Source organism: Nycticebus coucang, chromosome 22, assembly GCF_027406575.1.
Source record: "Nycticebus coucang isolate mNycCou1 chromosome 22, mNycCou1.pri, whole genome shotgun sequence".
NCBI classification, from domain to species: Eukaryota; Metazoa; Chordata; class Mammalia; order Primates; family Lorisidae; genus Nycticebus; species Nycticebus coucang.
In genome coordinates, this window is record NC_069801.1 from 22341082 (window position 1) to 22357597 (window position 16516).

Genomic DNA, 16516 nt, shown 5'->3' on the forward strand with positions numbered 1-16516 from the left:
TAGATTTTGTAAGCAAAGCTTAAAATTAAGAATGTTGTTTCTTTCCTTGTACTCAAGGTTAATAAATACTTGTTACATGTACACTATGCACCATGTTGTGTCAAGCATTGAGGGTTTAAGGATAAATATATATTGTGGTCTCTACCCACAAAGATTTGCTTAGCCTAATAGAAAAAGCTGAAGATTATTGCAGTTCAAGGTGGTGTGTCTACCAAGACTGTAGTCATGATCAGCCCTTTAGCTCTCCAATATTATCTCTTGATACTTGTACCTTTTTCTCACTTTTTCTTCTCTTATCCCTTCTATGGCTGACTCTTTCAGATTTTAGATGTCACTTCATTCGAGATATTTTCTCTGAGGCCTGGTGTGGTGGCTCATGCCTGTAATCCTAGCACTCTGAGAGGCCAAGGTGGGTGAATTGCTTGAGATCAGGAGTTTGAGACCAGCCTGAGCAAGAGCGAGGTGTTGTGATGGGTACCTGTAGTCAGCTATTTGGGAAGCTGAGGCAAGAGAATCACTTGAGCCCAAAAGTTTGAGATTGCTATGAACTGTGACTCCAGGGCACTCTACTGAAGGCCACAAAGAGAGACTGAGGAAAAAAAAATTTTTTTCTCTGACCTCAAGACAAGCTAGATGCCCTTACTACCCTCACTAATATTGTTTGCATAGTACCTAAATTCTCAGTATACTCCATTGTAGGTCAGTTTACTTGAACTAAAAGTTCCTTCAGGGCCCAAATGGTTGTTTTTTAGAATCAACACAGTGCTGGGCACATAATCAGGTTCATTAAGTCTTTATTGGAATTTGGCTTAAGTGACTAAGGAACTGCTTATAAGGGAGGAAGCAGTATTTGAGTTAGTTAGTAAAGGACAAGGAGGAGTTTCCAGATGGACCTGGGAGAGAAATTGCTGGTCAAGGGAGCAATTTAAACCAATAGACAAGATAAAGAAGAGTTTACAAATGACTGGCAAGGCTTTCTAAATTCTATAGCCGGCCAGATTAGAGGAAATCAAGGAGTAAAGAAAAGGAAGCTGGGCGGCGCCTGTGGCTCAGTGGGTAGGGCGCTGGCCCCATATACCGAGGGTGATGGGTTCAAGCCCAGCCCCTGCCAAACTGCAACCAAAAAATAGCTGAGCGTTGTGGTGGACACCTGTAGTCCCAGCTACTCGGGAGGCTGAGGCAAGAGAATCCCCTAAGCCCAGGAGTTGGAGATTGCTGTGAGCTGTGTGATGCCACGACACTCTACCGAGGGCCATAAAGTGAGACTCTGCCTCTACAAAAAAGAAAAAAGCTGATCTTTCCCTCAGTTATATATCCAGAAGTCAAAAATTACTGTTTTTACATGAATATTTATGTATTGTTTCTGTTGGTCATCTTTTCCTAGAATAAACGGACTTTCTTCATAACTTCTCACTAGAGCTTACCTTACTGAGAAGGCCATAAGAAAGAAATATGCTGAATTAAGCTCAGAGAAATGTAATTAAAATAGCTAAGAGCTTACTCTCCTAGGTGATCTAGTTTATATTAGTAATTCAGCATAAAAGTACAATTAAATTAAAGCATTACACTCCTATGGTTGATCTCATCAACTGTTCATAGAAAATGTAAAGCATGGGTGGTGCCTGTGGCTCAAGGAGTAGGGCGCCGGCCCCATAAACCCAGGATGGCAGGTTTGAGCCCAGTCCTGGCCAAAACTGGAAAAAAAAAAAAAAAAGAAGAGAAGATGTAAAGCATATAAGCATGCTAACATGTTGGTATATGACTTGTCGTATGCATATGTCAATGAAAAGTTTGAAAATTATAAATATCATGAAAAGTTTTGAATCTCTAGAGGAATTTTTTTTTTTAAGAGACAGAGTCTCACTTTGTCACGCTCAGTAGAGTGCCATGGCGTCACAGCTCACAGCAACCTCCAGCTCTTGGGTTTAGGCGATTCTCTTGCCTCAGCCTCCCAAATAGCTTGGACTACAGGCACCCGCCACAATGCTCGGCTATTTTTTGTTGCGGTTTGGCCGGGGCCGGGTTCAAAGCCACCACCCTTGGTATATGGAGCTGGCACCTACTCACTGAGCCACAGGTACTGCCCTCTAGAGGAATATTTTTACCTGGAGAGAAAATAGTGTCTAAAAAATTATGAGGTCAACCAGATGCACAGATACCTATAATCCTAGTGGTTTGGGAGGCTAAGGTAGAGGAATTGCTTGAGTTCAGGAGTTGGAGAACAGCCTGAGCAACATAGTGAGACCTTATCTCTATAAACATACAAAGGAGGTGGGCGCCTGTGGCCCTATGGTTAGAGCACCAGCCCCATGCCCTGGGGCTGGTGGGTTTGAACCTGGCCAAGACCTGCTAAACAAAAACAAGCACACACACACAAAAAGGAAAAATCAGCCAGATGTGGTAGCATGCACCTGTAGTCCTCCTAGCTCTTGGGAGGCTGAGGCAGGAGCCCAAGAGTTTGAGGTTACAGTGAGCTTTGATCATACCACTGCACCCTAGCCTAGGAAACAGAGCAAGACCCTGTATTAAAAAAGAAAAAGAGGTGGCACCTGTAGCTCAAGCGGCTAAGGCCCTAGCCACGTACACCAGAGCTGGCGGTTTCACATCTGGCCTGGGCCTGCCAAACAATGACAACTACAACCAAGAAATAGCCAGGCATTGTGGTGGGTGCCTGTAATCCCAGCTACTTGGGAGGCTGAGGCAAGAGAAATGCTTAAGCCCAGGAGATGGAGGTTGCTGTGAGCTGTGATGCCACGGCACTCTACCCAGGGTGATAGCTTGAGGCTCTGTATCAGAAAAAAAGAAAAAGAAGGGTGGCACCTGCGGCTCAGTGGGGAGGGTGGTGGGTTCGAACCCTGCCCTGGCCAAACTGCAACAAAAAATAGCCGGTTGTTGTGGCAGGCGCCTGAAGCCCCAGCTACTCAGGAGGCTGAGGCTAGAGAATCGCCTAAGCCCAGGAGTTGGAGGTTGCTATAAACTGTGATGCCACGGCACTCTACCAAGGGTGATAAAATGAGACTCTGTCTCTAAAGAAAAAAAAAAGAAAGAAAGAAAAATTGTGAGATCAAGAAAATTTATAGGGCGGCGCCTGTGGCTCAAAGGAGTAGGGCGCCGGCCCCATATACTGGAGGTGGTGGGTTCAAACCCGGCCCCAGACAAAAACTGCAAAAAAAAAGAAAATTTATAGTTGTATCCAATTTTTCTTTGAACAAAGATATTCTAAGGAACAAATTATGTCTAGGCCAGGCATCTTGGCTCACGCCTATAATCTTAGCACTCTGTGAGGCTGAGACAGGAGGATCCCTTGAGCTCGTGAGTTTGAGACCAGCCTGAGCAAGAGTGAGACCCCATCTCTACTAAAGATAGGAAAAATTAGCCAAGAGATTGTAATTGGATACCTGTAATTCCAGCTACGTTTGAGACTAAGGCAAGAGAATCACTTGAATCCAGGTTGCTGTGAGCCAGGACAACTGAGACTGGCTCAGTTGAGACTCTGTCTCCAAAAAAAAGAGGAAAATCTCTAAGCAAAGAAAATAACCAAAGAAAATGTTTCATATAGAAGGAATTTGTGATATAGATTAATACCTGAACATAAGTATAATGGAATTAGGTCACACCTGTAATCCTAGCACTATGGGAGGCTGAGGCAGGTGGATTGCTAGAGACCCCGTCTCTACTAAAAATAGAAAAATTAGCAGGGTTTTGTGGTGGGTGCCATAGTCCCAGCTGCAAGGGAGTCTGAGGTAAGAGGATCACCTGAACCCAAGAGTTTGAGGTTGCTGTGAGCTATGATGACACCATGGCACTCTACACAGGACAACAGAGTGAGACTGTCTCAATGAATAAATCAATCAGTAAATACAAATTTTTTTTTTTTTTTTTGTAGAGACAGAGTCTCACTGTACCGCCTCTGGTAGAGTGCCGTGGCGTCACACGGCTCACAGCAACCTCTAACTCTTGGGCTTACGCGATTCTCTTGCCTCAGCCTCCCAAGCAGCTGGGACTACAGGCGCCCGCCACAACGCCCGGCTATTTTTTGTTGCAGTTTGGCCGGGGCTGGGTTTGAACCCGCCACCCTCAGCATATGGGGCCGGCGCCCTACTCACTGAGCCACAGGCGCCGCCCTAGTAAATACAAATTTCTTTAAATCTTATTTTCTGGCTGGGTGTGGTGACTCATGCCTATAATCTGAGCATTTTGGGAGGCGAAGGTGGGAGGATTGCTTGTGTTCTCATGAGTTTGAGGTAGCCAGTGAGCTTTGATGATGCTACTACACTCTAGCCCAAGTGACAATGACTCTATCTCAAAAAACAAAGCAAAACTTATTTTCTTAATTCTAAACTATAAGATTTTAATTTGTTTTATAACTAAAACCTTAACTAGTAAAAGAAAAAATTGCATATCCTGAAAAGATCATGGTTTGCAAATGAAAATACACATTCTCACCACCAGATAATTCACTAATGTACACTTTTTTTTTCTGTTTTTACAGACAGGGTCTTGCTCTGTCATCCAGGCTGGAGTACAAGGGCAGGATTATAGCTCACTGCAGGCTTGAAGTCCTGGGCTCAAGTGATTCTTCTGAAGTGCTGGGAATACAGGCTTAAGGCACTGGACCCAGTCTCTAAAATACAATTTTTTTTTTCCTAAGGAGTCCTGAGACCACACAAAATACAATTTTTATGGTGAAATAAAAACACCAAGCACCAGGTTCCAAAAAGAACTCTGACCCAGACATGAACAATAAAAGCCTGTTGTGATCTCAGTCTATCTTAGTAGTGACGCCAAATGACTACCATATAAGAAAAAAAAAAAATTTTTTTTTTAAAGTAGGAGTCCGTGTACAACTCAGGAGTCATATAAGAAAATTTAAACTGCACTTTGTTCTGGAAAAGGGGAGTTAAGTCTTCCCCATTTTATGGACAGAACTTAGTGTAGTTTTTATTTATTTATTCATTTTTGAGACAGAGTCTCACTTTGTTTCCTCGGTAGAGTGCTGTGGCACCATAGCTCACAGCAACCTCAGAGTCTTGGGCTCAAGTCTTTTGCCTCAGCCTCCAGAATAGTTGGAACTATAGGCGCCTGCCACAATACCCTGCTATTTTTAGAGATGAGGTCTTGCTCTGGCTCAGGCTGGTCTCTTAACTCTTGAGCTCAGGCAGTTCACCAACCTCAGCTTCCTAAAGTGCTAGGATTACAGGCATGAGCCATCAAGCCCGGCCTTGCAATGTCTGGTTACTTATAAGTAGTTTTAACAAATCAAGATTGGATTAATGTGTGTACAAGGACCGATTCATGGCTCACTGATGAAAAGTTCAGTTCATCTTTATGTACCCTACTTTGGAGCATTCTGTATTGTTGGCCAGTGGTATCCTTAAGTTTCTCTGTTGAACACCATCTGTGGAAGTGTTCAAATCTAAGCCTTAGGAAAAGGTATCATTGCTCAAGTCCATGCTCAGCTCTTTATAGGCTATATGAAGTATTTAGAAACAGTTCAATAAAATAAGGCTCTGGTTAGAGTTCTTCAAATGCTATCTAAATCTAAATGGATTCCATTGCCTATTAAATCTTATTTTTCTGAGGCCTTTCTTATTCTTTCCTTAAGTAAAATAGGAAAAGATCCTTAAGTTTTAATCCTATTATTTCACCCAGTCCTTGAGCACTATACTGTGGAGGAAAAGTATTCTACAAGGGAGTGTTTTTATTAGCTGACAAATAATGAGATATTTGTCTACGTATAAAGTGAGACTTTGCATTTCTAAAATATAATACATAGAAAACTAGAATGGACTCGAGGCTTTAATTGTTAATTTTAAAGCCATTAATGGGCCAGTATCTTTCTGTTTCTCTGCTTGCCTGCTTACCTCTTAGCACAAAGTAAATACTGTGTTATTTGTTAGAAGGGAAATGAGGCCTGCACGGTGGCTCAGGCCACCTGTAATTCTAGCACTTTGGGAGGCTGAGGCAGAAGGATCACTTGAGTCCAGGAGTTCAAGTGATCAAAGCACCAAGTTCCAAAAAGAACTCTGACCCAGACATGAACAATAGGCAGCCTAAGCAAGAGAGAGACTTTGTCTCTATAAAAACAGAAAAATTAGCCAGGCAGGGTGGTACCTGCTCATAGTCTCCCTGCTACTTAGATGCTAAAGCAGGACCATGGCTCAAGCCCAGGAGTTTGAGGTTGTAGTGAGCTATTAGGAGCAGCCCAGGAGACAGAGAAAGACTCTATCTAAAAAAACAAACAAACAAACAAAAATAGAAGGAAAATGAAACATGGTGGTCGGGCTTGATGGCTCACGCTTGTAATCTTAGCACTCTGGGAGGCTGAGGCGGGTGGATTGCCTGAGCTTAGGAGTTCAAGACTGGCCTGAGCAAGAGGGAGACCCCATCTCTAAAAATAGCTAAGCGTTGTGGCAGGCATCTGTAGTCCCAGATACTCAGGGGACTGAAGCAAGAGGATTGCTCAAGTCCAAGAATTTGAGGTTGCTATAAGTTATGAAGCCATGTCATTCTACAAAGAGCAACAAAGTGAGACTATGCCATAAATAAATAAGTAAATAAATAAATAAATAGAAAAATTGAGGCACTTGAGCCTAAGAGTTGGAGGTTGCTGTGAGCTATGATGATGCCATGGCACTCTACCTAGGGCAACAGCTTGAGACTCTTGTCTCAAAAAACAAAACAAAACAAAACAAAGGGCGGCGCCCATGCTCAGTGGATAGGGTACTGGCCACATACACCGAGGCTGGTGGGTTCGAACCCGGCCCAGGCCTACTAAAACAACAATGATGACAACTGCAACAACAACAAAAAATAGCCAGGCGTTGTGGCAGGTGCCTGTAGTCCCAGCAACTTGGGAGGCTGAGACAAGAGAATTGCTTAAGCCCAAGAATTGGAGGTTGCTGTGAGCTGTGACACCACAACACTCTACCCAGGGTGACAGCTTGAGACTCTTTCTCGAAAAAAAAAACCATGATGGATAACATGTATTGGTTTGACACATAGGCAGCAGACTTAGCATTTCTGAGAAATTTGTTAAAGTAGAATATGAACTCCCTTGGGACATGAATATTTCTTTAGGAGCTTAAATATTGCTTTGACCATTTTATGCAAGAGCTGAGGCGAGTCCTAGAGTTAGAAACAGGAGACTTGAGGGGTTTTTTGTTTTTGTTTTTTTTGAGACAGAGTTTTACTTTGTCCACCTCAGTAGAGTGCTGTGGTGTCACAGCTGACAGAAACTTCCAACTCTTGTTAGACGATCCTCTTGCCTCAGCCTCCCAAGTAGCTGGCTGGAATTATAGGCACCCATCTCAACACCCAGCTATTTTTTTGTAGCAGTTTGGCCCGAGGCCAGGTTCAAACCTACCACCCTTGGTGTATGGGGCTGGCGTCCTACCCACTGAGTCACAGGCACTGCCCAGGAAACTTGAGGGTTTCTTTTTGTTTGTTTGTTTGTTTTTGAGACAGAGCCCAAGCTATCACCCTGGGTAGAGTGCTGTGGCGTCACAGCTCACAGCAACCCCCAACTCTTAGGCTTAAGCGATTTTCTTGCCTCAGCCTCCCAAGTAGCTGGGACTATAGACACCCACCACAACGCCCGGCTATTTTTCGGTTGTAGTTGTCATTTTTTGGCAGGCCCAGGTTAGATTCGAACCCGCCAGCTCTAGTGTATGTGGCTGGCCCCTTAGCCGCTTGAGCTACAGGCGCCATCCAGGAGACTTCAGTTTTAATTAATAATGGCTCTGAACAAGGCATTTAACCTCTTTGAACCTGAGTTTCCTCCTTTCATGATAAGGAGATTGAGTCAAACATTACCAAGTGTCTCTTCATTCCTTTAAGTTTTCTTTCTTTTTTTTTTTGCTGTTTTTGGCTGGGGCTGGGTTTGAACCTGCCACCTCCTGCATATGGGGCTGGCGCCCTACTCCTTTGAGCCACAGGCACCACCCAGTTTTGTTTTATTTCGTTTTGTTTTGTTTTGTTTGAGACAGAGTCTCACTATGTTGCCCTCAGCAGAATGCCATGGCATTACAGCTCACAGCAACCTCAAGCTCTTGGGCTTAAGTGATTCTCTTGCCTCAGCCTCCCAAGTAGCTGGGACTACAGGTGCCCACCACAATGCCCGGCTGTTTTTTTGTTGCAGTTGTCATTGTTAGCTGGCCTGGGCTGGGTTTGAACCTTCCAGCTTTGGTATATGTGGCCAGTGCTATAAACACTGTGCTACGGGCGCTGAGCCCATTCTTTTAAGTTTTATTGCCACCTTCACAATACCCTAGTATCAGTGGTAAGTTGAGCTAACATTTAGCATTTAAATTTGGCGGGTGGTTTTAGCATCTATACTCAGGATCCTTAAATCTATTTTCTCTATTTTGGTCTACTCTTGTATGTCCCTGTCTGTGCCCGATTCTAAGGTATTGTGTCTGGTATGTGTATGTGTGTGTGTGTGGGGGGGTGTGTTTGTGTGTATGTTTATGTTTTTAATGTGCCTGGTTTGAATTTACACAAATATTCAAGCTAATTGTTTTGTCTGGGCCCTTCTATCTGCTTTGTGTTTATGTATGTCAACCATGGTTATGTTCCAACTTCTTTCCTGGCCTTTTTCTTCCAATTTGTTGTTTGGATTCATGGTACAGAAATGTCATCCTCTTCCATTTCTGACTAACCTCTTTGGTTTTTCTTTTTTTTTTTTTTTTTTGAGACAGAGTCTCACTGTGTCACCTGGGGAAGAGTGCCATGGCGTCACAGCTCACAGCAACCTCCAACCTTGGCTTAAGCTGGGCCTATAGGCGCCCGCCACAATGCCCCGGTATTTTTTGGTTGGAGTTATCATTGTTGTTTGGCAGGCCAAGGGCTGGATTTGAACCAGCCAGCTCTGGTGTATGTGGCTGGCACCCTCGCTGCTGAGCTATAGGCAGCAAGCCTGACTAAGCTCTTTGTAGTGACTGAGTTTTTTGGCATGTACTATTATTTGACTGCTCCTGTCTTGCCCTCTCCTTTCTTGACTTGCCCTTTTACTGTAACAACTATGATTGTAATTGCTTGCATTTATTGAGAGTTTTCTAGGTGCCAGGCACATTGCAAAGTGCTTTATCTATGTTCATGTCATTTAATCCTTACGACTGCTCTGCACTTGAAGTACTGTTATATACTTCTATAACACTTGAAAACTGAGGCTTAGAGAGGTGAAATAACTTGCTTAGTGTTAACACAATAATTATTAGAGCTGGAATTAAAATTCCAATCTGACTCCAAAGTTTTTTTGCAGTTTTTGGCTGGGGCTGGGTTTGAACCCCCCACCTCCAGCATATGGGACTGGTGCCCTACTCCTTGAGCCACACGCGTCACCCCTGACTCCAGAGGTTTGGTTTTGTTTTGAGACAGAGTCTCACTATGTCACCCACAGTAGAGTGCCGTGGCATCACAACTCACAACAACCTTGGGCTTAAGCTATTCTCTTGCCTCTCTCCCAAGTAGCTGGGACTACAGGTGCCCGCAACAACACTCAGCTATTTTTTGGTTACAGTTGTCGTTGTTTAGCAGGCCTGGGCCAGGCTCAAACCCAGCCTCGGTGTATGTGGCTGGCACCCTACTCACTGAGCTATTGGTGCCGAGCCTGATTCCGAAGTTCATGCTATTAAACAGTATGTTATATTGGCTCCATGATGATGATGGTGATAATGTTGATAATTACAATATGTTGAGCAACAAACAATGCATTTGTTACCTTTTGCATCTTCATTTTTACAATAGTGGAAATTGCTGTTTCTTGTGGTCTGCCTTTAGGCTAATAAATTTAAGCCGAAATTTAAGCATGCCCAAAGACTTAACACCAAAGAGTTTGACGTAGTTTTTTTTTTTTGTTTTTCTTTTTTGTGTATGTGTGTTTGACATTCTTAAATTGAATTATTCTTTCCTTACATTTTTCCTTTTACTTTCCTGTGTTAATGGTCAACATCATAATGTTTGTCTGACTACTACCAGTATTAATAATTAAATGTTTCCTGAGTGTCTCTAAGTTTTTTTGCCTTACTGATGTCTTAGTGTTGTCGTTTTCTTATTTGTTACTTTTTGCTATTTTTTTCTCTGTGAAATGCAAATGCAAATAGGGATAAGATAAGAGAAAAGAGAATGTACCAAGGAAAGGCTAAGGGAAAGTTTAGATAATAGAAGTCTTTCTGGATCTCAGTACAGAGAGCAAAGACTTAAATAAGGCTGGGCGTGGTGGCTCACACTTATAATCCTAGCATCCTGGGAGGCTGAGGTGAGTGGATTGCCCTGAGTTCAGAGGTTCGAGACCAGCATGAGCCAGAGTGAGACTCTCCCCCGCTCTCCCCCCGACCCCCACCCCACCCCTGTAAAAAAAAAAGCCAGGCATTCTGGTAGTCGCCTATAGTCCCAGCTACTTGGGAAGCTGAGGCAAGAGAATCACTTAAGCCCAAGAGTTAGAGGTTGCTGTGAGCTGTGACATCAGAGCACTCTACTGAGGGCCACAAAATGAGACTCTGTCTCAATAAAAACGAAAGAAAGAAAAAAGAAAATAAAAAAATTCAAACTAAGAAGATTGAAAGCCAATTGAAAACAAAATTTAAAAAAAAGACTTAAACTAAAACCTTCATTTTGGCAGGGGTGGGTTGGTGGTGGTGGTGGTGGTGAGTGTTGCTTTCTTTTATTGAGGGAATATTAGGGCTTTGGTACTTATGAAGTTTGTGATGTAGGATGCAAGATTTGATCTGATTAGCCCAAGTTTTCTTATCTGAAATAGGATAAATAATACAATCCTCACAGTGCTCGGTTAGTTGTGGTGATGACTAAATGAAATGATCAGTGTAAAACTCCTTAATATAGTGCTCAAAATTTTTAATTTCCTGGCTTGGCGCCTATAGCTCATATGGGGGCTGGTGGGTTTGAACCTGGCCCGGGGCCTTCCAAACAACAGTGACAACTACAACAACAAAAAAAACAGCCGGGCATTATGGTGTTTGCCTGTAGTCCCAGCTACTTAGGAGGCTGACGCAAGAGAATTGCTTAAGCCCAAGAGTTTGAGGTTCTGTGAGCTGTAACGCAACAGCACTCTACTGAGGGCAATATAGTGAGACTCTGTCTCAAAATAAAAAAAAATTTTTTTAATTTCCTCTTTTACTTTCAGGTGTTAGTGAAATAATCCAGAGTATGTGGTTAAAAACTGTTTCAAGATTGTGTTATGTGGCTCAGTGCCCATAGCACAGTGGTTACTGCGCCAGCCACATGCATCAGGGGTGGTGGGTTCAAAGCCAGCCGGCCAGCTAAAACGACTATGACAGCTGCAACAAAAAATAGCCAAGTGTTGTGGCAGGTGCCTGTAGTCTCAGCTACTTGGGAGTCTGAGGCAAGACAATCAATTAAGCCCAATAGTTTGAAGTTGCTGTGATGCCATGACACAACTGAGGGTGACAAAGTGATACTCTGTCTCAAAAAAAAAAAAAGATTGTGGGGCGGCGCCTGTGGCTCAGTGGGTAGGGCGCCAGCTCCATATACCGAGGGTGGCGGGTTCAAATCCGGCCCTGGCCAAACCGCAACAAAAAAATAGCCTGGTGTTTTGTCAGGTGCTTGTAGTCCCAGCTATTTGGGAGGCTGAGGCAAGAGAATTGCCTAAGCCCGGGAGTTGGAGGTTGCTGTGAGCTGAGACGCCACAACACTCTAGTGAGGGCGATAAAGTAAGACTCTGTCTCTACAAAAAAAAAAAAAGAAAAGATTGTGTTATGTATGTCCTTTTTATATTTAGAAAATTTTGTGTTAGCGTACACAGGTATGCATGTAAATAAAAATTCATCAAGCCATATCCTTAATATTTGTATTTAGGTATATGTAAGTTACCTGCATATGGGATTTTTTTTTTTTTAAAGACAGAGTGTTATTTTAGCACCCTCAGTAGAGTGCTGTGGTCACGCAGCTCACAGCAACCTCCAACTCCTGGGCCAGGCAATTCTCTTGCCTCAGCCTCCCAAGCAGCTGGGACTACAGGCACCCACCACAACACCCGGTATTTTGTTGTTGTTGTTGTTGCAATTTGTCCAGGGCCAGGTTTGAACCCTCCACCCTTGGTACATGGGGCTAGCGCCCTACCCACTGAGCCACAGGTGCTGCCCCTGCATATGGGTTTTTAAGAAAGAGAAAAATTAGTATTTATTTATTTTTTAGAAACAGAGTCTCACTTTGTCGCCCTTGGTAGAGTGCTGTGGCATCACAGCTCACAGCAACCTCCAGCTCTTAGACTTGGGCGATTCTCTTGCCTCAGCCTCCTGAGTAGCTGGGCCTATAGGCGCCTGCCACAACTCCTGGCTATTTTTTTGTTGCAGTTTAGCCGGGGCAAACCCACTGAGCCACCCTTGGTATATGGGGCCAGCACCCTACCCACTGAGCCACAAGCACTTCCCTCAAGTTCACTATTTAAAGAAATTTCCAGAAATTTATTATCAGAAAAAGTATATTCAATCAAATATTGTTTCTAATATTAATTCCCAATAGATACTTTTCATCCTGTTTTAGGTGTGCCACTCACAGGTAGGAAGGACAGTTTTAGAGCAGTATATCTTAGTCTGTTCAGGCTACTGTAACAGAATATCATAGACTACTAAGGGACTTAAACAACAGATTTATTTCTTTTTGTGGGAGGGATGTACAATGTGCTGGTTTTATATACCATTTGAAATATTTTCATCAAACTGGTTAACATAGCCTTCAACAGGATTTATTTCTAATAGTTCAGGAGGCTGGAAGTCCAAGATCAAGGCATCAGGAGATTTGTTGTCTGAGGGCCTTCCTTCATTTTGATGTACCCTCACATGGAAAGAGCTAGAGAGCTTTCAGCATCTTTTTTGAGACTAAGTTTCACTTTGTCACCCAGGCTGGAGCACAGTGGCCCAGTCGTGGCTCACTGTAGCCTTGAACTCTTGGGCTCAAGTGATTCTCCTGCCTCAGCCTGTGGAGTAGCTAGGACTAAGACTACAGGCACATGCCACCACACCCAGCTACTTTTTTTTTATTTGAGACAAGAGTCTCATATTCTCCTATGTGTTTTGTTTTGGTTTGTTTTTTAAGAGATAGAGTCTTGGGTGGCGCCTGTGGCTCAGTGGGTAGGGCACTGGCCCCATATACTGAGGGTGGTGGGTTCGAACCCGGCCCCGGCCAAACTGCAACAACAACAAAAAATAGCTGGGCATTGTGGCAGGCGCCTGTTGTCCCCGCTATTCAGGAGGCTGAGGCAAGAGGATCGCCTAAGCCCAAGAGTTAGAGGTGGTTGTGAGCTGTGACGCCATGGCACTCTACCGAGGGCGACAAAATGAGACTGTGTCTGAAAAAAAGAGAGAGAGAGAGATAGGGTCTCTGTCTACAATCATAGATCACTGCAACTTCCAGCTCCTTTCGCCTCAGCCTTCCAAGTAGCTAGGAATACAGGTGCGTCCTAACACATTTAGCTTATTTAAAAAAAATTTGTTTTGTAGGGACAGACTCTTTCTATGTTGCCCAAACTGGTCTGATAGTTCTGGCCTTAAGCAATCCTTCTGCCTTGGCCTCCCAAAGTACTGAGATTACAAGCAAGAGCACCTATGCCCAGCCCTCCTCTGGGTTTTTGACAACCTGACTCTCCTTGCAGAGGTAGTATGGTAGGGTGGTCTAGAGCTAAACTTTAGAAGTCAGGCAGACCTGAGTTTGAATTCTTTTTTTTTTTTCATTGAGACAGAGTCTCATTATGTTGCCCTTAGTAGAGTGCCTTTGGCATCATGGCTTACAGCAACCTCAAACTCTTGGGCTCAAGCGATTCTTTTGCCTCTGCCTCCCAAGAAGCTAGACTATAGGTGCCCACCACAATACCTAACTGTTTTTTTTGTTGTTGTTGTAGTTGTCATTGTTGTTTTTAGCAGGCCCAGGCTGGGTTCGAACCCGCCAGCCCCAGTGTATGTGGCTGGCGCCCTAACCACGAAGCTATGGGTGCCGAGTGCACACCCAGCTACTTTTTAAGTTTTTTGTAGAGACAGGCTTTTCCTTTTTTTTTTTTTTTTAAATAGATATAGTCTCACTTTATCGCCCTTGGTAGAGTGCTATGGCATCACAGCCCACGGCAACATCCAGCTCCTGGGCTTAGGTGATTCTCTTGCCTCAGCCTCCCAAGTAGCTGGGATTACAGGCACCCGCCACAATGCCCGGCTATTTTTTGTTGCAGTTTGGCCAGGGCCAGGTTTGAACCCGCCAACCTCTGTATATGAGGCCGGCGCCCTACCCACTGAGCCACAGGCACAGCCTGAGACAGGCTTTTTCTTTGTTGCCCAGAATGGTCTCTAACTCCAGGCCTCAAATTATACTCTCAAAGTGCTGGATTATAGGAATGAACGTACTTTCAGTTTAATAATGCAGTACAGGACATTTAGGTTACATTGTTTGCATTTGTTAGGTAGAGTCCAAGTTGTAGTTGTGCCCCTCACCCAGGAGATGTGCTGTACTGTCCTTGTTAGTTGAGCATACACCAATCCCCCTCCATCCCCCCCACCCCTCCCCCAAAAAAAGACACTTGAGCTTATTTGTGTTTTTCTCTTGTGTAGGCCTGGGTTCTTTTTTATAAGGCACTAACCCATTCATGAGGCTTCCACCCTCATGACCTAATTATCTCTCAAAGACTCTCACCATCACATTGGGGATCAAGACTTCAGTATATGAATTTTAGTGGGCCAGAAACTGTCCAGAACATTCTGATACCTTGATACCTTTGAGGTAAGGCTGTGTATAAAACATACCTTTGAATGGACTTCTGCTTCTATCAGCCTCTTACTCGACCACTCTGATATTTTTTCTGTGATTAAATTTATAAATTATTTGGTATACTTTTGAGCAGGCTCCCTGTGGCTCTGAGCCTTGAGAATTCCAACCAAGTTCAGTCAAGAAAGGGGGTGTGGGCTTTTGAGCTGTGCCACTCAGCTGCTAGAGTGTGGTTGACAGTCTCCTCCCCTTCCTGTACTTCACCTCTACACGGGTGCACTCTGGAATGACAGGCATTTCTGTGTGAAGAGAGCCAGTGTGAAGACAGATTTGTAAGAACCACAGTGCCAGAATACAAGGAAACAGAAACTCCAGCAGATTAACTAACCTCGTGCCATTTCCTGACGTTTGGCAGTGACACTGAGAGAGGATTGCACGTCCCCTCTTTATGTGGATTTGTCATTTAAGAAAAGTTTGCTTTTCTCCGGGACAGTTTGTTGTGAGATACTTCAGACAGCATAATTAATCATGGGGCAAGCTGATGTCTCCAGACCGGTAAATCCAGATGCAATTGGTGAGTAATAGAAGTCAAAGAAATAGAAAATCTTGACAGGCAAGGTAGATTTACAGGTGAACTTGAGAGTATTTTATGGGAATTTGAATGCAAGAATGTTGATGATAATAACTTTGGAATGTTTATAAATTTGTGAAGAATGAATGAAAACATATAAGCTGTTTTCATTCAGTTTATTAGTTTATCACTCACAGTTTTGTTTTACTTGATCTCTTTAGAGTTTGTTTTTAATTTTATATTGTTAGGTGTTACCTGTTAAGTTCTTGCTATTGCAGAAGGTAAGTGCTACAGGAACTCTTATTTAGAATCCAGGGGTATTTATCTAGTATTATTTAGGACTTGGGCAATTGATATATATGTAGTATAGAACTAGAACTGTTGACTTCCATAAACAAGACCATTTTTAAGGATTAATGTAATTTTTTTAGCCTTAACATCAGGCTTTTCCATTGTGTTGGTGTTTTCATTTCTCTAAAGACAACACTTTGATACAAACTTTTCTCAAGTCAGTGATTTATATTTTAAGTGTTACTGTCTCAGGAATAACTAGAGACCAAGTTGATAATTTTGAGTACATTTTAGAGTTTCAAAGTTTGTAAGTGAAATGGTAATCCACTGTCACTGCATACTTGTTTTCCCAACTGCGTAAGGTTTTATATATGATAACAATCATATATTGGAGGGGAAAAATTGAAGTGTGTGTTCATTAAAGGGTTGCTAAATATAAGCAAGGCAGGGGAAATCTGTGAATCATTTCTGGGCATTATACTATTTAAGAAGAACATTTCTGCCTTAACTTTGATTTATGAAGCAGCAGAAAACATGTTCAGTCCCAGGCTGTTTGTTTCCCTCTTCAGAAACAAAAATGTTGTAACTTTAAAAGAAAAGCATAAAAGTGTGGCAACAGGGTGGTGCCTGTGGCTCAGTGAGTCGGGTGCTGGCCCCATATACTGAGGGTGGTGAGTTCAAACCCAACCCCAGCCAAACTGCAACAATAAAAAAAAAAAAAAAAAAAGTGGCAACACAGGAACGCTCCCAAATGTGCCTCGTAATTTAATGTAGCTTTATTTCTGAAGGTAGTGTTTTCACCTGAGAACTTCAGGTGAGATATCTGCAGAAGTATGTTTCACATATTACTGAAATTGAGGCATATGGATCACAAAGTCAGTCATTCAGCAGCAGATTTTTAGAACTGAAGTCAGAACTTGACTCACT

At 43.1% G+C, this 16516-nt stretch overlaps 1 protein-coding gene across 21 annotated transcripts in view; it reads left to right on the top strand.

Moving 5' to 3' along the window:
* Window positions 1-16516, top strand: part of PHACTR4 (phosphatase and actin regulator 4) — a 117381-nt gene that overhangs the window by 39271 nt on the left and 61594 nt on the right. For 3 of the 21 annotated variants that reach the window (XM_053576196.1, XM_053576187.1, XM_053576192.1), the window contains exon 1: window positions 14863-15301. The exons of the other annotated variants lie outside the window; for them this stretch is intronic. In XM_053576196.1, the coding sequence (XP_053432171.1) occupies window positions 15293-15301 (9 nt within the window). In that variant the 5' untranslated portion in view covers window positions 14863-15292. Of the gene's footprint in view, window positions 1-14862; window positions 15302-16516 lie in introns of those variants that run through there. 21 annotated transcript variants of the gene reach the window in all.